Genomic DNA, 20,103 nt, shown 5'->3' with positions numbered 1-20,103 from the left:
GAGATGAGTCAGCAGGGGCATCTGACAGGAAGTTGAATAATATGGAAAATGGGGGCAAGTGTTTGTCCCAGTGGTTAAGATGATGCTTGGGACACCTATACCTAGAGTGCCTGGGTTTGAGTTCTGAAAATCAGTTTCCTGTAGTGAGCACCCTAGGAAGTCACGTGATGGTTCAAGTAGTTGGGTCCCTGCCATCCATGTGGGACACCCAGATTTAGTTCCCATCTCCTTATTTTGGCTTGGCCCAACCTTGGTTGTTGCAGGCATTTGGCAAGTAAACCAGCAGTTAGAACTCTCCTTCTATTTCTCTCTCTCTGCCTTTCCAAAAAATTAATTAACTAATTGATTAAAAATTTAAAAGAATGTATGGAAAGTTTGTTAGCCCAGAACCACTAAGGTTTGAAATCTGTTGTCTCTGTGTCTCTTTTTTTACTCTTCTGGTTGCATGGGTTTGGTGGGACTGAAGTGGCTACTTCTCTTTTGCCCTCAGTTCTCTAAGCTCAGTAGTGGTGATTTCCCTGTTTAGCTTGCCTTACATAGTCTGAATTTTAAGCCAACTTGGACACTCTCTCTTCTAATGTTTAGAAAGCTACTCCGGGAAGATCAGTTGGAGCCAGTTACCAAAGCAGCACAACAGGAAGAGTTGGAAAGAAGAAAGCGTCTGGAGCAGCAGAGGAAGGATTATGCAGCCCCCATTCCCACAGTTCCCCTGGAGTTCCTCCCAGGTAAGCGGTAAAGGAGGCAGCAAAGGCCCTGTGCTCCAGGGAGAAGAGACCTTTGGCAGGCACAGTGGTCAGGGACAGACCTGGAATAAAGTTATAGCCTCTCAGGAATCCTTTAAAGTCCTTCAGCTTCTTAATAGCACCCAACCAGAAGAACTACATTTAAAAAGTAAAGATAATATACTCCTCGAATTACTTTTATTTAGATTGCTATGCATAACTTTGAATCTCAACATGCCACAGGATTAAGGACCTTTTCTAGTCACATGGATTGCAGGAAGCCAGAACCGATAGAGAAAGGAAGTTTTGGAAAGAGGACTAAGAATTGAGAACCTCTGCCTCTTTTCCCAGTGGATACTCCCCATAAGAGAGCAGAGAAGGGTGAGGACTCATTCTAGGAGATATGTTTGAGCTAAACATGGTTCTGACCTGCCTTTCCTTCTTTTCTTCCGTAGAGGAGATTGTCTTAAGAGCAAGTGATGGTCCCCAGCTGCCTCCTCAGGTCTTGGCCCAGGAAGTCATTTGTCTGGACAGTAGCAGTGGCAGTGAGGATGAAAAAAGCAGTCGAGATGGTAAGATGGAGCCAGAGGTGCCTCCCCTTTCTCCTGACCCTCTGTTTTCTCCTTATTTTAACTCAAAGCTGAAGAGAGAAATAATAAAAATTAAAAAATGTTGTAATTGCCGACAGTGGTAACATTGAGTTTCTGTGTCCTCTGCTTTGACAATAGGCAGTAAATTATCTCTGCTCCCATGTGTTTTTGTTTTTCTGTTGTTGTTTCTTGCTGTCTCAGAGGTGATTGAACTGAGCTCTGGAGAGGAGGACACTCTGCACATTGTGGACAGCAGTGAGTCTGTCAGTGAGGAGGATGAGGAAGAGGAGAAGGGGGGCACCCATGTGAATGATATCTTGAACCAGCATGACTCTCTTGGGCGGGTCCTTGTCAACCTGAACCACCCTCCAGAGGAGGAGAATGTCTTCCTGGCCCCTCAGTTGGCCCGGGCCGTGAAACCTCATCAGGTACAGCAAATCTAGACTCTCTTCTCCTTTTCTTTGCTGTGGGCATTGCCTGCTGGTGGTTATTAGCATCACAGCATGTAAAGTATTTGTTTGATACCAACAGCAGCTATTGGAAAGGTCTTTTTTTTTAAAAAAAAAAAAAAAAAAAAGAGATTTTTATTTGCTTTGAAAGACGGAGGGGAGGTAGAGAGAGAGATATCTCTTGTCTGCTAATTAACTGGCCAAGGCTGGGTCAGGCTGAAGCCAGGAACTTGGAACTCTATCCAGATTTCCCATGTGGATGACAGGGGCTGACACACTTGGACCATTTTCTGCTTTCCCAGGTACATTATCGCAGAGCTGGATTGGAAGTGGAGCGGCCAGGACTTGAACCAGTGCTCACATTGGATGCCAGTGTCGCAGGTGATGGCTTAACCCACTGTGCCACAATGCCAACCCAGTATCAGAAAGGTCTTGGTGCTTACTGATTCCTGATGAATTTCTGACACGGGAAAGAGAGTTTGCCCTACCATGCAGAAGGTTTTGGAGCTCCTGGCCTAATAATCTCGTACCTTCTGCTGCGGGATCAGGAAGACAGATCAAGACACTCCCTAAGAGCAGTGCTTTGATTAGGAGGAGAGTGGATGCAGGAGAGAGGTGAGAGAAGTCAGAGGGATTTTCTGATTGGAGAGAGCTGAGTCGTTGATGTTGATCCAGAACCTGGAAACAGGATCAGTGAGTTAAAGCTCTGTGAAGCTAGAGGAGGATGATTCAGCTTAAGAGCTCTAACAACAGGGACTGGCATTGTGGCATAGTAGGTAAAGCTGCCACCTGGGACACTGGCATCCCATGTGGGCACTGGTTCATGTCCTGGCTGCTCCATTTCCAATCCAGCTCCCTGCTAGTGGCCTGGAAAAAGCAGTGAAAGATGGCTCAGGTGTTTGGGCCCCTGCCACCAGGGAGACCTGGTTGAAGCTCCTGGCTTCAGCTTAGCCCAGCACTGGGCATTGAAGACATCTGGACAGTGGAGGATTGATATCTTTCTCCCTCCCCCTCCCCCTCCCTCTCCCCTTTACCTTCCCCCTCTCCCTCCCTCCTTTCTCCCTCCTTCCATCCCTCTCTATAACTCTATCTAAATAAATAAGTAAATCTTAAAAAAATAAAATAAAAAAGAGGGCCAGTGCTGCGGCGTTGAAGGTTGACCCTTTGCATGCAGTGTCCACATCCCATATGGGCACTGGTTTGAGTCCTGGCTGCTCCACTTCCAGTCCAGCTCCCTGCTGATGCACCTGGGAGAGCAGTGGAGGATGGCCTATGTGGGAGACCCAGAAGAGGCTCTTGGCTCTTGGCTTCAGCCTGGCGCAGTCCTGGCCCTTGTGGCCATTTGGGGGAGTGAACCAGCAGATGCAAGATTCTGTGTCTCTGTTTCTCTCTGTCTCTCTCCTTCCCCATATCTACTTTCAAATAAATAAAATAAATTTAAAATAAAAGGAGAACCCTAAAATAGGACTCCTTATGTAAAGGGCTACCATGCGGGGATGATGAGCTCCCCAAGGCTGAGGGCAGACTGAGTGAAACACCCTGTCAGCAACTTGGTATAGCAGATTGTTATGTCAGAGGGAAGGGTATAGTATAGAGTATATATAGTGTATAGTATATAGGTGAATGCTTTTCTGCATTTTCTCTAAGAATATTGTCACCAGCCAATAGACCAGTCAGGGTATAGGGAAACTTCAGTGGCTGTCCACACCAGCTGTCCATTATAACGCTTTTTTTCTGCTTAATTCTGATGAATTTGGAAGTGAATAAAGCTAGAGCCCTGGTCTTTACCAGTCCCTCTGACATTTATCTATGTTTCTTCATTGTCAGATTGGTGGAATCCGGTTCCTGTATGATAACCTAGTGGAGTCCCTGGAGAGATTTAAGACCAGTAGTGGCTTTGGCTGTATCCTGGCCCACAGCATGGGTCTGGGGAAGACTTTGCAAGTGATCTCCTTCATTGATGTCCTCTTCCGCCACACGCCAGCCAAAACAGTCCTTGCCATTGTGCCGGTAAGGATTTGGGGACAAGCTTCACCTAGTCTCTTGTATCTTTGCCATGCCCTGAAAAGCTTGATGAGCTCAGCTGTAAACATTCCTTAAAATTTTTTCTTTGGCTTTCTGGTAGGTTAATACCCTTCAAAATTGGCTGGCAGAGTTCAATATGTGGCTCCCAGCTCCTGAAACCCTTCCAGCTGACAACAAGCCTGAAGAAATCCAGCCTCGATTTTTTAAAGTTCACATCTTGAATGATGAGCACAAGTAGGTGGCCTGCCCTAAGCTCTCTGCCCCATTCCTTTTAAATTATTCCCTGGGATCTAGTTGTCCAGGCAGTCTGAGAATATGCCCCATCCTCCCAGGTTCCCTTGGCTTCTTAATGTGTTCCTCTCTCTGCTTTTGCATTCCATTTTTTTTTCTCTGAGTAGCTTTTCAATAAAGCCAGACTTCTGTAGCCGGGAAGTTTCTTGTATTATGCTTTAAGATGCTTTTATAGCATGAAGAATCTGTGGACATGGTCACACTTTCCCATGTGTACAGTAATAAAACTCGGCATGATAGAATGGAACCTTCCATCTTCTAGCTTTTTACTCTTTGCATTTATCTTAGAAACCTAACCATCTTCTTGTTCTTTAAGATTTATTTATTTGAAATGCAGAGTTACAGAGCAAGAAGGAAAGACAGAGAAAAGAAATCTTCCATCCCCTGGTTCACTCCCCAAATATCCTCAATGGCCAGAGCTGGGCTGATCCAAAGGCAGAAGCCAGGAGCTCTTTATGGGTCCCCCACATGGATACAAGGACTGAAGTACTTGGGCCATCTTCTGCTTTCCCTGGCACATGAGCAAGGAGCTGGATCAGATGTGGAACATCCGAGATCCAAGTCAGAGCCTATGTGGCATAAGGAGCTGGGACTTGAACTGACAGCCATATGGCATGCCAGCACTACAGACAGCAGCTTAACCCACTGTGCCATAGCATCGGCCCCCAGTCTCTTCTTTTAAGCACTAAACTATAGTTGGATTTTTTTTTCTTTAAAATAGTTACTTATTTGAAAGGCAGATGACAGAGATACTATCTTCCATCTGCTGGTTCCCTCCCCAAATGGCTGCAACAGCCAGGGCTGGGCCAGGCCAGAGTCAGGAGCCAGGAACACCATTGGGCCTCCCACATGGGTGGCAGGAACACAAGTACTTAGGCCATCATCTGATGCTTCCCAGGCACTTTAGCAGGAAGCTGGATTAGAACCAAAAGTGAGACTCAATCCCAGGCCCTCCGATATGGGATATGAGTGTCCCAAGCAGTGGCTGTTAACCCCCTGCAATGCAATACCTGCCTGTACAGGTGGCCTTAAATGGTACAACTTCCAAAACTTAAAAAAAAAAAAAAAAACACGTTTATTTTATTTATTTGTTATATAGAATGACAGAGAGGGAGCGACAGAAAAAAGAGAGATCTTCCATTCACTGGTTCACTCTCAAAATGGCTACAACAGCCAGGGCTTGACCAGGTGGGAGCAAGGAGCCAGGAACTGTATCTGGGTCTGCCATATGGGTGGAAGGTGGCCCAGTCTTCCACTGCTTTCCCAGGTGCTATGCATTAGCATTTGCAAGGAGCTGGATCAGAAGCCCAGCAGCCAGGACTTGAACTGGTGCTCCCAATATGGGGTGCTGGTATTGCAAGTGGTGGCTTAATCTGCTGAGCCACAACACCAGCCCCAACTTCCAAAACTTTGAGAGGTACAAATTTTGTTTTTGATTTAAATAAAATTATTTATGTTTCCATTTTATAAGGTCAACCTGATTTCCAAAAATCTAAAGCTATTTTTTGATCCAAGCTACCTATCCTTATGGTGCTTTCCCTTCATTGGCTTGGATTAATTAAGAAGATAAACTTTATTTTTTGTGGAGGCTGCCTTTGGCATGTTGGTTCATACATATCAGAAGCAGGCAGTCACCCTAGTGGTTAAGACACCTGCATCCTACATCAGAGTACCTTGGTTCCATTCCTGTCTTCTAATGCCAGCTTCCTACCAATACAGACCCTGGAAGGCAGTGGTGATGGCTCAAGTAAATGAATTCTTGTCCACAGGTGGAAGACATGAATTGCATTCTCAACTGCTGGCCCTGGCCCAGCTCCAGCTCTTCGGGACATCTGGGGAGTGTACCAGCAGAAGATGAGAGCTCTCTGTGTCTTTATCTATCTCTGTGCCTCTCTAATAAATTCCATATGTAAAAACCAGCAGACTGTGATACTATGATGATTTACTTGTTCTCCTTTCTTGGGTTTCAGGACTGTTAGTGCATGTACAGTCAGTGAAGTACAATAAGGACTCAGGTGTTTAGGAGTAGAGTCACTGTGCTGAGGGTCATCTGGGCTCTGCTGCTCTTGTCCCTTTACAGTTTATCCTCGGCTCTTTACTCCCTGGAACCTGGGGAGGTGAAGTGCAGAATGTTGCCTTTTCTTTTGTTATTCCCATGTGTTTGTCGTGGGAATAACTTGAAATGTTCCCTCAAACCTTGAATTGTAGTCATGTGTATACCTCCAAGGTGGTTGGTATTTTCTCTACCTTTTGCCCCTGCTGTTTGACCGTCACCAGTAAGCCAGTCCATCTGCACTGCAATTAGTATCTCTGGGATGTTAGGCAGATCCTTGGGTAATTGGATAGCCCTCTGCTTGGCACCACATGTAATCTTTGGCAATGAGGAGCCCTGAATGTATATCAACATAACTTTGATTGTGAGGAATTCTTCCTGGAGAGCAGCAGAAAAAGTAATACTTTTTTCTCTGTCCACCTTAAAAAAAAAAACAAACAAACAAAAAAAACAAACAGCACTCTTGAGATACAATTCACATCTCACACAATTTTCTCTGTTCACTCTTGCAGGACGATGGCATCTCGTGCTAAAGTGATGGCTGATTGGGTGTCAGAGGGTGGGGTGCTGCTGATGGGGTATGAAATGTACAGACTCCTCACTCTGAAGAAATCCTTTGCCACAGGTAGAACGAAGAAGTCCAAGAAACGCTCTCACCCGGTCATCATTGATCTGGATGAGGAGGATCGCCAGCAGGAGTTTCGGAGAGGTGGGCAGCCTTTCCCTTTCCCAGGAATACTCTTGGGGGGGTTTGAGGAAAGAAGAAATAGTGTCTGTGGATAGCACCTAGTCAAATGTGAAGTGCATTATTGCTGTGAGTTGTCATGTAACGGAAGTCCTGGTCCCCCCCCGCTAGGTGGAACAAGCTCTGTGGCTCTCGGGAGGTGCTGCTTGCTTTGCCAGCAGTGCGACTTTGATGAGGCTAGGCCATCCACTGGTGAAGGGGGACTCCTGTCCATCTTTCTCTGTTTCTCTTACATAACAGTTGGGAGAGACCCATTCCCTTTACTACTTCTTAGAGATGTTCTGAGAAAACGTTAAGAAATTAGGTTAAATTCCTAATATAGGGGCCAGTGTTATGGCATAGCAGGTTAAGCCTCTGCCTGCGACACGTGCATCCCATAAGGGCACCAGTTTGATTCCTGGCTGCTCCAGTTCCAATTCAGTTTCCTGGTAAAGGCTTGAGAAAAGCAGCGGAATATGACCCAAATACTTGGGCCTCTGCATCCACATAGGAGACCCTGAAGAAGCTCCTGGCTTATGATTTTGGAACAGCCCATCTCCTGTGTTTGCAGCCATCTGGGGAACGAACCAGCAGAAGGAAGATCTCTCTTCTCCTCTACTCTTCCTCCTCCTCTTTCTCCTGCTCCTCTTCCTCTCTCCCTGTAACTCTGCCTTTCAACTAAATATTTTTTAAAATTCCCTAACAGAGTAGTAGTGCTTATGAATTTCTAAAAGGAATTTATACCAGTTGCTTTAGTGGAAACCATTCCTCTAAGTCCTAATTCTTCCCTTTTCTGAGGAGCTTTGCTGATTTTTAAAACTGTTTTTGTTTGTTTGTTTGTTTAAAGATTTATTTATTTATTATTTATAAATCCATCTTGTTCTATTTTCCATGAAGTTTTTTAAAAAGATTTTTATTAGGGCTGGAGCTGTGGCACAGTGGGTTAAAGCCCTGGCCTGCAGCGCCAGCATCCCATATGGACCCCAGTTTGAGTCCTGGCTGCTCACTTCCATTCCAGCTCTCTGCTATGGCCTTGGAAAGCAGTAGAAGATGGCCCAAGTGCTTGGGTCCCTGCATCCACGTGGGAGACCAGAAGAAGCTCCTGGCTCCTGGCTTCAGATAAGCTCAACTCTGGCCATTGTGGTCATTTGGGAAGTGAACTAGCGGATGGAAGACCTCTCTCTCTCTCTCTCTCTGGCTCTACCTCTCTAAGTAACTCTGTCTTTCAAATAAATAAAACAAATCTTAAAAAAAAAAGATTTTATTTATTTTTATTTGAGAGGTAGAGTTACAGACAGAGAGAGGGAGAGACAGAGAGAAAGGTCTTCCATCTGCTAGTTTACTCCCAAATGGCTGTAATGGCTGGAGCTGGGCCAATTGAAAGCCAAGAACCAGGAACATCTTCCAGGTCTCCCTTGTGGGTACAGGGGCCCAACCACTTGGGCCATCTTCTACTGCTTTCCCAGTCATAAGCAGAGAGCTAGTTTGGAAGAGGAGCAGCTAGGACACGAACTGGTGCCCATATGGGATGCCAGTGCCACAGGCTTAGCATACTATACCATAGTGCTGGCCCTGAAATATTTATTTTATTTTAAAAATATAGTTACCAGAGAGAAAGGGAGAGATCAATCTTCCATATCTCATTCATTCCCCAAATGGCTGCAATAGCTGGGGCTGGGCCAGGCTGAAGCTTAGAGCTAGAAATTCCCTCTGGTTCTCCCACCTGGATGGCAGGGGCCCAAGAAGTTGGGCCATCCTCTGCTGCTTTCCCAGGCACATTAGCAGGGAACTGGATTGGAAACAGAGCAGCTGAACCGATGTTCATATGGTATGCTGGTGTCAAAAGTGGCAGCTTAGCTCACTGTGCCACAGTGCCACCCCAGAAATAAATTTTTAAGGGCTCAGAGCCCATTTCATTTTATAGGTCTTCAAGGGTGGGAAACCTTCTTTCTGCGAAGGGCCATTTGGATATTTATAACATCATTCACAGACCATGTAACATTATCAACTTAAAAATTAGCCTGCTATAGATTTATTGAATTCCAAGTTTCATAGGAAGTTGCCTTGGCAGGATCAGACCAAATGATTTTGTGGGACTTGTACAGCCCACAGGCTGAGCGAGATTACATTTGTTCTAGGTTTGCTTCTGTAGTAGAGCTGGGATGAATTTATCATTTAGCTGACCAGTGAATAACTATGGGAAGGCCTTGTCCTTTGTCTGGCTCCTACCAGCCAGCCCTCAGGTGGAGCCAACCATCCAGACACCCTTTAATCCTAAGCTAGCACTGTAAATTTCCTCCCTCTGCTGCCCGGCTGGCATAAACTCTAGGAATGCAGGTCGGTTTTACGATTAGTCTAAAGAAAAAAATAAGGAAAGGGATGGGGGAAAGGGGATTTTTGTTGCAAGGGTCAGTGGCCAGGTTAGCGTCACATCAAATGCACAGGAGCGTGGCTGGCTGGCTCCCTTTCATCATTGGGGGCTGACTCTTGCTTTCCTGCTTCCTTCATTTCTTCTGTCTCCTCCAGGGTGCACCCCTACTTCTCATATTATTGAGTAAGAACAGACCCTCTCACCCTCTGACCGCGGATCCTCTTCCCTCCCTAGAGTTTGAGAAGGCCTTATGCCGCCCTGGCCCTGATGTGGTGATCTGTGATGAGGGCCACCGCATCAAAAACTGCCAGGCCAGCACCTCACAGGCTCTGAAGAACATTCGCTCTCGCCGCCGGGTGGTGCTGACTGGGTACCCCCTGCAGAACAACCTCATCGAGTATTGGTGCATGGTGGACTTTGTGCGTCCAGACTTCCTTGGCACCCGGCAAGAATTCAGCAACATGTTTGAACGCCCTATCCTGAATGGGCAGTGTATTGACAGCACGCCTCAGGATGTCCGCCTCATGCGGTACCGGAGCCATGTCCTGCATAGCCTCCTAGAGGGCTTTGTGCAGAGGTGAGCCATCCTCAGGGGCCCCTGGTGCAGTGGGCATGCGAGGCTATTTTGAAGGGGAGATGTTGGAATTGGAGGACCCCTTCCTAGTGGCACAGTAGAAAAACCTGCTTTTATGTGAATAGCTGGTAGATGTTTCACACTGTTTCAGTCATCTGAAAGTTTGGCTTACAAGTACTTCTCTCAGAAATTTTCTTTAAAGTTACAAGAACCTACCTTTTTTGCTGAGAGAAGCAAGAGAGAGCCAGTGTTCTGCTGACATAGGGGAGAGAACAGATGCAGTGGTTCTAAAGGCCTGGCCTTACTAGCTCACCATCTCAGTAGATGGAGCTTTGACCAGTCAGAAGCAATATTCTGCTTTTCCCTTGTTGTGATGACATGTGTGGATAAAGCTCAGAGAGGCAGCCTTGAGTTAGACTAAGAACCTGGAAGTCCCCTAGTCAGCTATGACCTGGATAGGTCTCTCTTCTTTTTGTTTTAGTTTCTGTCTTTAAGGGGAGTTTCTTCCAGTGGTTGCTGAACCACTCACTCTGCATTGTTGCAGCATAGTGCACATTGAGATCCTGAAGCAGGTAATGAGGCCAGAATGGGAGGTTCTGTGTTTATCCTGCAGTGACCCCTCCTGGTCACCCAGCCTCGCCACTTCTGATCTCTGCCCTGTAGGAGAGGCCACACTGTACTGAAGATTCATCTGCCTGCCAAGGAAGAGAATGTGATCCTAGTGCGGCTCTCCAAGATCCAGCGAGACTTGTACACGCAGTTCATGGACCGCTTCCGGGATTGTGGCAGCAGCGGCTGGCTGGGGCTCAACCCTCTCAAGGCTTTCTGCGTGTGCTGCAAGGTATGTGGGGTCTCAGAGAAGACTGAGATGGGACTAAGGACGAATGTGGTTCCCAGTGAGGTACTTTGCTGAGAGTGCTTGATAAAGGAAAAATAAACTGAGAGGAAGGCCACCTCAGTTCATTGCACTGGGAGTTTGGGAACTCCAAGGAGAGATGTGTGGTGGTGTGCCACACATTGCTGGGGGTGCCACTCACAGGTGTAGTATAACTGGGACCAGGGCTATGCCAAACTTGGGAAGTCATTTTGTTTCTCACTGATTGTTTGTTTTTCACTTGTAAAAGGGGATGATAGAGGAATATTGTGAGACAGACTGGTTTGACTGCTAGTATAATTGGGATTCAAGAAATACATGGCTTACATAAAATATTAGGAGTGCCTTTCATTCGATTATTTAATTAGATTGAGATCTCTCATCTGGTTATGGAAGGACCTGTGTCTTGGACTTGGTTTTTCTGGCTGTGCTCTCAACAGATCTATTAGGTATTATTCATGATATTAAGTATTATTCAGCCGGAGATGTGTGTAGGTGACTGGTGGGGTTTGGAAACTTATGTGGCCACAGACCTAGACCAGAGCTAGGAAACTAAAGTCAGTGTGGTCTGTGGTGATGCTTTGGTGCTAGTGTATCCTTCCCTCTCCTTCCTGCCCTTTACCCAGGAGTCCTCATCTCTCGACAGGCACAGTTCCTGCAATGACATGTGATTAGTCACCCAAAAGGCAAACACATTGCATCCATAGGAAGAGATTAGTCTTGTTTCCTATTTCATAAAGTAGCTGAACAGTGAAACTGGGACATTCTTATTCTTATTTGAATATGAATCAAACCTTGTGAAACAGACTTTTTGATTAGGTACCACACACTGGTGTGAACTCTCCCACTCATGTGTTACGGTGGTGAGAGATGAAAGTGAAGACAGCCGGTGCCGCGGCTCACTAGGCTAATCCTCCACCAAGAGGCGCCGGCACACCGGGTTCTAGTCCCGGTTGGGGCGCCGGATTCTTTCCCGGTTGCCCCTCTTCCAGGCCAGCTTTCTGCTGTGGCCCGGGAGTGCAGTGGAGGATGGCCCAAGTGCTTGGGCCCTGCACCCCATGGGAGACCAGGAGAAGCACCTGGCTCCTGCCTTCGGATCAGCGCGGTGCGCCAGCCGCAGCGTGCCAGCCGTGGCGGCCATTGGAGGGTGAACCAATGGCAAAAGGAAGACCTTTCTCTCTGTCTCTCTCTCTCACTGTCCACTCTGCCTGTCAAAAAAAAAAAAAAAAAAAAAGAAAAAAAAAGAAAAAAGAAAGTGAAGACAAATATGCAGGTCCTTTGACTGTGAAGACATGAGAGATACTGTAATTTTTGGTGTACAGTGTGTACCATTGGCGTGGGGTATGTATTTGAGTTGGTGCATAGTTCCAGTCTCCTGTGTCACCTATGGAATATTCTCTATCCTTTGCTCCCCTCTCCCCTTCCTTGAACCTCAGATCTGGAATCACCCTGATGTGCTGTATGAAGCTCTTCAAAAGGAAAACCTGGCTAATGAGCAGGACCTGGATGTGGAAGAGCTTGGCTCTGCGGGGACCAGTGCCCGCTGCCTGCCCCCAGGAACAAAAGGCAAGGGGGAAGATAACACTTTGGCTTCCTCGATGGGAGAGGCAACCAATAGCAAGTTCCTACAGGGAGTTGGCTTCAACCCTTTCCAGGAGCGAGGCAACAACATTGTCACATATGAATGGGTGAGTCCAACAGATCATTCAGTAACTAAACTGTTCAAGGGATATGCAAGGCCTACCTGAGAAGAGGGTGGGAATGTACCTGTGCTATACTGCCAGAGTCTCGGCAGGAATCTACAAAGGGAGCCAGTGAACTGTGCCTGGGAGGGAGAGTTTTACTTCTGGTGATCTAACTAAGGGCCTGCTCCAAACTGCCTCAATTCTTTATTATAGGCTAAGGACCTTCTGACTAATTACCAGACTGGAGTCTTAGAGAACTCTCCCAAGATGGTACTCCTTTTCCACTTGATTGAGGAAAGTGTGAAGCTTGGGGATAAGATCCTCGTGTTCAGGTAGGAAGAGAAATTCCCAGCTAAGGCTATGTGTCTATGGTGAGAAGTGGCATGGGCCACACCAACCCTGCAACCAGTTGCTTTTCATAAGGACCGTCTTACATCTCATATCTCTTAGGGTTTTTCTTTATCCAGTGCAGTTTCTCCAATTCAGAGTCCTAGGCCAACACTGGAGAGTATAGTCTAATCCTTCAAACTGTGGCCCAGGCCAAATCTGGCTAACCTGTTTTTATTCAACACAAGACTAAGAGCCATTTTTACCTTTTCAGAGGGTTGTTTGAAAAAAAAAAAGGAAAAAAGAGAAATACACAGCAGGGAGTATCTGTGGTCTACAAAACCTAAATATTTGCTATTTGACCCTTTACACAAAGTGTTTACTTGCCTGGGTCTAATCTGCTCATATTCCTCCTTGGTCTTTTTTTTTTTTTTTAAAGCTTTGGTATGTAAGATCAAATAAGTGATGTGATTTGTTCCAGAGTCATATTCTCAGTCTGGCTAGGGCTGTGAATCTCATCAGGGCCTGACTCCCCCCCCCCCCCCCCAAACAGACATAAAGTAGATTGTTTCTCCCTTGTTCTGATCAGATTATGGCTTGGGACAGCCCAGTGCAGCAGCCTGGCTTCAGAGCCTCAGAGGGAAGGCTTCCACATGTGACATACTTTGAGAGCACAGCAGTGATTCTAACCTTGAGACAGCCTCGTGTTCCCCTGATTTTATAGGTCACTTCTGAGGAGACTGGCTGTCTACTTATCTTGGAAACAGCTGAGTGATTCTGTCTCCCTAATAAGACTTATTGATTGCCAGAAGCCCATAATCAGATGAAATATATATTGATGCAGCAATTGTTTTTGAAAGCTGAATGCTAGCTGTTACTGTGCATTGAGCTCAACAACAGGATTTTTAAATTAGGAAGTAAGGAATGGAGAAAGTGGCAATGAAGTGATGTGGCAATCAATGAATGACCCTCTTCGCTTTATAACTAGGGAAAATATCCTTGATTTTCTCGGTGGGGTTACCTCTAATGGGGAGAAAGTTGTGGGGGCTCCCACTCTCAGACGGTTGCACATAAGTGTGGACATTGGGAACAAGGTTCCTTTGGACATGGGAGCCATCTGAACCAAATGTTCTCCCTTTTAGCCAGAGCCTTTCCACCTTGGCTCTCATTGAGGAGTTCTTGGGGAAACGAGAAGTGCCCTGTCTGCCTGGTGCCGAGGGACAAGGAGCACAGAAGTGGGTTCGCAACGTCAGCTACTTCCGTGAGTTCGTTGTTACTTTGTCCTTGGAGCCTTGGCAAAGTCTTCTTTCTGTTCTCCTAGTCTACTCTCTATCAAATGCATAGGAATAGTTGTGATTATCCAAGGAACAGGAAGATACTAAGAGCCAGCTGTTGTGTACATGGCTCTGTACTGAGCTGGGGGCCTTGAGAGATAGGAGAATGCAGAGAGTTGGAAGACTTAGGCCTTATCTTCATCTGAGATGTGATAATCCAAGGACAAATGTGAAGTAACCCTGATTGAGTACCCTGATTTCAGTTCTAAGGAAGATAGATTCATTGTGGTAAAGATGGTAAAACCTTAGAGAAGGCTCCCCCAAAAGATGCGAGGAGTTTGAATATACAAAACTAGTGAGACCTAAAAGTCATTCCAGGCAGAAGGAGCAGAGTGAACACAAGCTGGATTATGCATTCTCTTTGGAGGAGACAGTACCACAAAAGGAATGAAAATTAGTTTTCTGCGTGAGCAGCGTGAGAAAAATGTAACCTTTTTAAATGTGCAAGTCACAAATGCACATACAACACACATACTAGAATTTCATGGAGGAACAGTGTGATTGGGAAAAAGGTGTCTAAGATGTCTCCTTAGGGAACAGTAATAAAGAATAGTAGTTGAGAAATATTGACCTCAGCACAGTTGACATTTGGGCCAGATAATTCTTTGTTGTAGGGCTTAAATAGCAGCAATTCTGATCTCTACTCACTAGATGGCAGTAGCGGTTCCCAGTTTTGACAATAAAAATGTCTCCAGACACTTCCAGATGTGCCAGGGGAATGGGAGGGTGGAGAAATCCTCCTCCTTTGAAGCCACTGACCTAAAGGGAGGATTTAGAGACGTGGAAGGAAACCATATTGGAGGAGGACTCGTACTATGGTGCACTGGGTTAAGCTGCTACCTGCAATGCCAGTATCCCATCTCATTGCTAAGTTGAATCCTGGCTGCTCCACTTCCAATTCGGCCCCCTGCTAATGCTCCTGGGAAAGCAATAGAAGTTAGCCCAAGTGTTTGGGCCCCTGTACCAGTGTGCAAAATTCACATGAAGCTGCTGGCTTTGCCCTGGCCCAGCCCCAGCCACTGGGGCAGCTTACTACCTTGTTCATTCACTTGCTCTCTCTGTCCCTCTCTCTGCAATTCTGCCTTTCAAGTAAATAAAATCTTTTTTAAAAGAGATGTGAGGTTCACGGGGTGGCTAGGAGACCCCCAGCACAAGCTCTGGCCCCAGAACTTGTTACTATGGAATGGCCCACTGAGTAAGTGGTGAACTGTACTTGGAAATTGTGGGAACTCAGGTTGGAAAGGCAGGTTGAGGTCCTGATTGAGAAACCCAGTACCAGGCTATTAAACTATTGCCTGTGTACTCCATGTGGTATTTTATACCCATGACTTTGCCCTGTATCAGAGGTGAGAGATTTTGTCTGTCCTCTCTTACTCATGCTTCCTCATAACTGAAGGTTATTTTTTCTGCTTCCTTGGAGCTTCCCTCCTTTCATTCATGTGTATCATTCCACAGTTCTTGATCAGTTTCTTTTGTGTATAGGAGACCTGGATTGCATTCCTGCTTTTTGACTCCAACTCCCTCTGCCCAGTCCTGACTACTATAGTTACTTGGGGAGTGAACCAGCAGATGAGAGCTCTGTCTGTCTGTCTCTGGTTCTCAAATAAATACACAGTTTAAAAAAATTTTTTTTTTAATTTATTTGAAAGAGCTATGGAGAGAGAGGGAGAAACAGAGAGAGAGGTTCTCCATTTCTTGGTTCATTCCCCAGATGGCTGCAACAGCCAAGGCTGGGCCAGGCCGAAGCCAGGAGCCAGGAGCTTGCTTCCTCCAGGTCTCCCAAGTACTTGGGCCATCCTCTGCTGTCTTTTCCAGGCCACTAGCAGGGAGCTGGATCAGAAGCACCCATATGGGATGCCTACATCACAGGTGGTGGCGTTACCTATTACTCCACAATGCCAAGCACAATAAAAACTTTTTAAAATGAAAATTCCTGTTAGAAGAACATCAAAACTCAAAACTCTTAGACCTGTATTCACCAGGACTTTAGGCCATTGTTTTACCAGCTCTTATGTACTCCTAAGTCAGGAACCCTACCCTCAGAAACTAAAGGATTATAATGTATTGTGGTGTAGCAGGTAAAGCCACCACCTGCAATGCCAGCATCCCATATGGGCGCCGGTTCAAGTCCTGGCTACTCCATTTCCAATCCAGTTCTCTGCCATGGACAGGGAAAGCAGTAGAAGAGGATCTAAGTCCTTGGACCCTTGCACCCATGTGGGAGATCCCGAGGAGGCTCCTGGCTCCTGGCTTCAGATCAGTGCAGCTCCAGCCCCTTGTAGCCAGTTGGGGAGTGAACCGGTGAATGGATGATCTCTCTCTCTGTCTCTCTCTCTGTGTAACTCTTTCAAATAAATAAATCTTTAAAAAAATAAAAACATACAATCTGTTGCACATGAGAATCACCTCGGAATATTTTCCGATGCCTAGGCATCTTACTGTAGACCCGTGATAATGTTCAGGTGATGGGATCTGAACACTGTGCCATGTTTCTGTTTGCTTTATTTTGTTTTTGTTTCTATTTATTCATTTGTTTATTTTAAAGATTTACTTATTTATTTGAAAGAGTGACAGAGAGAGAGATGGAGACAGATCTTCCATATGCTGGTTTACTTTCCAAACGGCCACAACAGCTGGGGCCGGATCAGGCTGAAGCTGGGAGCCTGGAACTCCATCCGGGTCTCCCACGTGGGTGCAGGGGCCCAAGCACTTGGGCCATCTTCCACTGCTTTCTGAGGTGCATTACCAGGGAGGGGGATTGGAAGCAGAGCAGCCAGGACTTGAGTGCCAGATCATATGGGATGCTGGTGTCACAGGGAACAATTTAACCCACTGTACCACAATACCAGCTCCTGCTTTGTTTTGTTTTTGAAACTTTTCTCCCTGGGCCCAGTGGTGTGGCATAGTGGGTTAAGCCCCTGCCTGTAGCACCAGCATCCCATAAGGGCACTGGTTGTGTCCTGGCTGGATCAGCTCCCTGATAATGCTCCCGGGAAAGTAGTAGAGGATGGCCCAAGTGCTTGAGCCCCTGCACCCATGTGAGACCTTTTTTTTTTGGTACTTTTTTTATTTTTGACAGGCAGAGTGGACAGTGAGAGAGAGAGACAGAGAGAAAGGTCTTCCTTTGCCGTTGGTTCACCCTTCAATGGCCGCCACGGCCGGCGCACCACACTGATCCGAAGGCAGGAGCCAGGTGCTTCTCCTGGTCTCCCATGGGGTGCAGGGCCCAAGTACTTGGGCCATCCTCCACTGCACTCCCTGACCACAGCAGAGAGCTGGCCTGGAAGAGGAGCAACCGGGACAGAATCCGGTGCCCCGACCAGGACTAGAACCCGGTGTGCCTGCGCCACAAGGCAGAGGATTAGCCTATTGAGCCGCGGCGCCGGCCCATGTGAGACCTTTAAAGAGGCTCCTGGTTTTGGCCTGGCCTAGCCCCAGCCATCGCAGGCATTTGAAAAGTGAACTAGCAGATGAAAGATTCATTCATTTTCTCCTCCTTCCCCTCACCCCCATTCCCCTGTAACTCTGCTTTTCAAATAAATAAACTGAAAATTAAAAAAAAAAAAACAAACTTCTCTGCCCCTCCATCTGTCTCTCTGCCTCTGAATTAAATTTTTTCTTTTCTTTTTTTTTTCTTTTCAAAAAATGAGGCTGATGTTTAATCTAGCAGTTAAGAGGCCCCCAGCTAACAATGATTCAAGGAGGCAGTGGTAATGACTCAAATAATTGGGTCCCTGCCACCCATCTGGGAGACCTGGATTGAGTTCCCTGCCTCCCAGCTTCAGCCCAGCCCAGTCCTGGCTGTTGGGGACATTTGGGTAATAAACCAGCAGATGGGAGCTCTCTCCTCTTTTCTGCCTCTCAAATAAATAATTAAATGTTTAAAAACAATACATTTGCCAAGTGATTGTGCCCTCACTTCTTGTGGTTTTCCTTTCTTCCTAGGGCTGGATGGTAGCACCCCTGCCTTTGAGAGAGAGCGGCTCATTAATCAGTTCAATGATCCTAGCAACCTTACCACCTGGCTCTTCCTTCTCTCCACACGGTGAGTGAAACCTGAGAAGAGAGGTCAGAGGAGTGTGTCTGGGCAATTGGCCCCTGGGAAGTACCTCAAAACTCATCCAGGTTCTGTCAAAAGAGTCTGCTTAGGTCTGTAATTTGTCTTTGAGGTCAGAGAGGGAATCCCAAAAAGAAGCTGTATTAGAAGGCAGTCCTGGGGCCAGTGCTGTGGCATAGTGGTTAAAGCCACTGCCTGCAGTGCCAGCATCCCATGTGGGCTCTGGTTCAAGACCTGGCTGCTCCATTTCTAATCCAGCTCTCTGCTATGGTGTGGGAAAGCATAGAATATGACCCAAGTCCTTGGGCCCCTGCACCCATGTGGGAGACCTGGAGGAAGCTCCTGGCTCCTGGCTTCGGATCAGCACAGCTCCAGCCATTGCAGCCAATTCGAGGGTGAACCAGTGGATGGAAAACTTCTCTCTCTGTCTGCCTCTCCTCCTCTCTCTATGTAACTCTCTCAGAGAAATAAATAAAAGTCTTTAAAAAAAAAAGGAGGGAGTCCTGATAGTGTCATAAACTTCTTTGAGATCTTTGTTAAGTGGTTGTGGTTAGCTTTTCTCAAGGAGTGTTGTGAGGCTTAGATGATTTGACAGATGTGGAAGTGCTTTAACAAGCAGAGAAAGCACTATCACTGTAACTCTTAAGGGCTGATGGCGTCGTCTCTTGACAAGCAGCTTGAAGACTGTACTGCCTCTGCTCTCAGAAAGCCCTTCTCAGGGTATGAGCCCATTGTTTTCCTAAGCTGGTAGACTAAAAACACTGAGAAACCTGTGTGCAAAAGTTCCCCCTTCCAAGGACATCACCCAGAGGCCTTACTTTTTGCAGAGAGTTGAAGAGTCAATTTTCCTTCTGAGCTGTAGGCACTTCCATTTTAATTTCAAGACATACTTTCCTGTGCCTGACAGGACAACAAAATCCTCAAATATGTTGTGCTTAGAGGAAAGAGAATGATACTGGGGTAGGAGTTACAGAGGGCAAAATGGATTTGAAAACATCTCTTTGTAACTGTTGACTTATGTTTTAAAGGGCTGGATGCTTGGGTGTGAATCTGATTGGTGCCAACCGAGTGGTGGTGTTCGATGCTTCCTGGAACCCTTGCCATGATGCCCAGGCAGTATGTCGGGTATACCGATATGGCCAGAAAAAGCCCTGTCACATCTATCGCCTTGTGGCCGATTACACCCTTGAAAAGAAGATCTATGATCGTCAGATTTCCAAGCAGGGCATGTCAGGTGGGCCATCTTCCAGGCTCAGGGGAGGCACATCATAAAGGCCACTCTTCTTACAATATCAAAGATGGGAGAGGAGGGGCAGGATGTGGGAACACAGACAGGCTTTGAATCATGGGAATCTAGCAGTTCCTCCCATCTTATTCTGCTTATTGCTTGAAGAGATTAACCTCAATTTGTTGAAGGTGGGTTTGATAATTAGAGCCAAGCTAGTTATGCATATTTCTCTTAGGTGATGTTTCTATTTCACCAGGGCCTTTGATTTGCAGATATAGGATGATGATTGTTATTAGTGACAGTTCTGACATTCACAACCTCCCATGCTAACCTTGGTAGTTGTGTATTTCCAATCTTCCTTGCCATTTGCTGACTTTCTCCTTGTCTTCTCCCTTCTAGATCGGGTGGTGGATGATCTAAATCCGATGCTGAACTTCACCCGGAAGGAAGTGGAGAATCTACTGCACTTCGTTGAGAAGGAGCCAGCTCCCCAAACATCCTTGAATGTGAAGGGGATTAAAGAGTCAGTCCTGCAGCTTGCCTGTCTGAAGTACCCTCACCTTATCACCAAGGTAAGAACGTGTTATGTGTGCAGTCCCTGGCATGGCATCCTCTGTCGGTGCCTTGTCTGGCAAGCTTGCTTCCTTCACCTGGAGCCTTATTTATGCAGACAGCTTAGACACAAGTGTCCGTCCCCCGCCCCCCGCATTGCTCCCCTTCCTGCCTCCAGCTGCCTAACCTTACCTCTAGTCCCTGTCCCAGGATGCTGAGCTCAGCCATGTGCAACAGTTCGGTCAGT

At 46.5% G+C, this 20,103-nt stretch overlaps 1 protein-coding gene across 5 annotated transcripts in view; it reads left to right on the top strand.

Annotated features, from left to right (window-relative positions):
* RAD54L2 (RAD54 like 2) overlaps window positions 1-20,103 on the top strand; it is a 151,328-nt gene that overhangs the window by 115,660 nt on the left and 15,565 nt on the right. For all 5 annotated transcript variants that reach the window (XM_008260727.4, XM_070050757.1, XM_002713224.5 and 2 more), the window contains 14 exons: window positions 586-725; window positions 1,178-1,294; window positions 1,514-1,740; window positions 3,589-3,771; window positions 3,887-4,020; window positions 6,643-6,839; window positions 9,460-9,802; window positions 10,463-10,640; window positions 12,110-12,361; window positions 12,572-12,690; window positions 13,828-13,946; window positions 17,965-18,064; window positions 19,105-19,310; window positions 19,704-19,876. In XM_008260727.4, coding sequence (XP_008258949.1) covers window positions 586-725; window positions 1,178-1,294; window positions 1,514-1,740; window positions 3,589-3,771; window positions 3,887-4,020; window positions 6,643-6,839; window positions 9,460-9,802; window positions 10,463-10,640; window positions 12,110-12,361; window positions 12,572-12,690; window positions 13,828-13,946; window positions 17,965-18,064; window positions 19,105-19,310; window positions 19,704-19,876 — 2,488 coding nt within the window. The remainder of the gene's footprint in view (window positions 1-585; window positions 726-1,177; window positions 1,295-1,513; window positions 1,741-3,588; window positions 3,772-3,886; window positions 4,021-6,642; window positions 6,840-9,459; window positions 9,803-10,462; window positions 10,641-12,109; window positions 12,362-12,571; window positions 12,691-13,827; window positions 13,947-17,964; window positions 18,065-19,104; window positions 19,311-19,703; window positions 19,877-20,103) is intronic.

Source organism: Oryctolagus cuniculus, chromosome 10, assembly GCF_964237555.1.
Source record: "Oryctolagus cuniculus chromosome 10, mOryCun1.1, whole genome shotgun sequence".
NCBI classification, from domain to species: domain Eukaryota; kingdom Metazoa; phylum Chordata; class Mammalia; order Lagomorpha; family Leporidae; genus Oryctolagus; species Oryctolagus cuniculus.
This window is presented reverse-complemented; position numbering and strand designations above follow the sequence as displayed.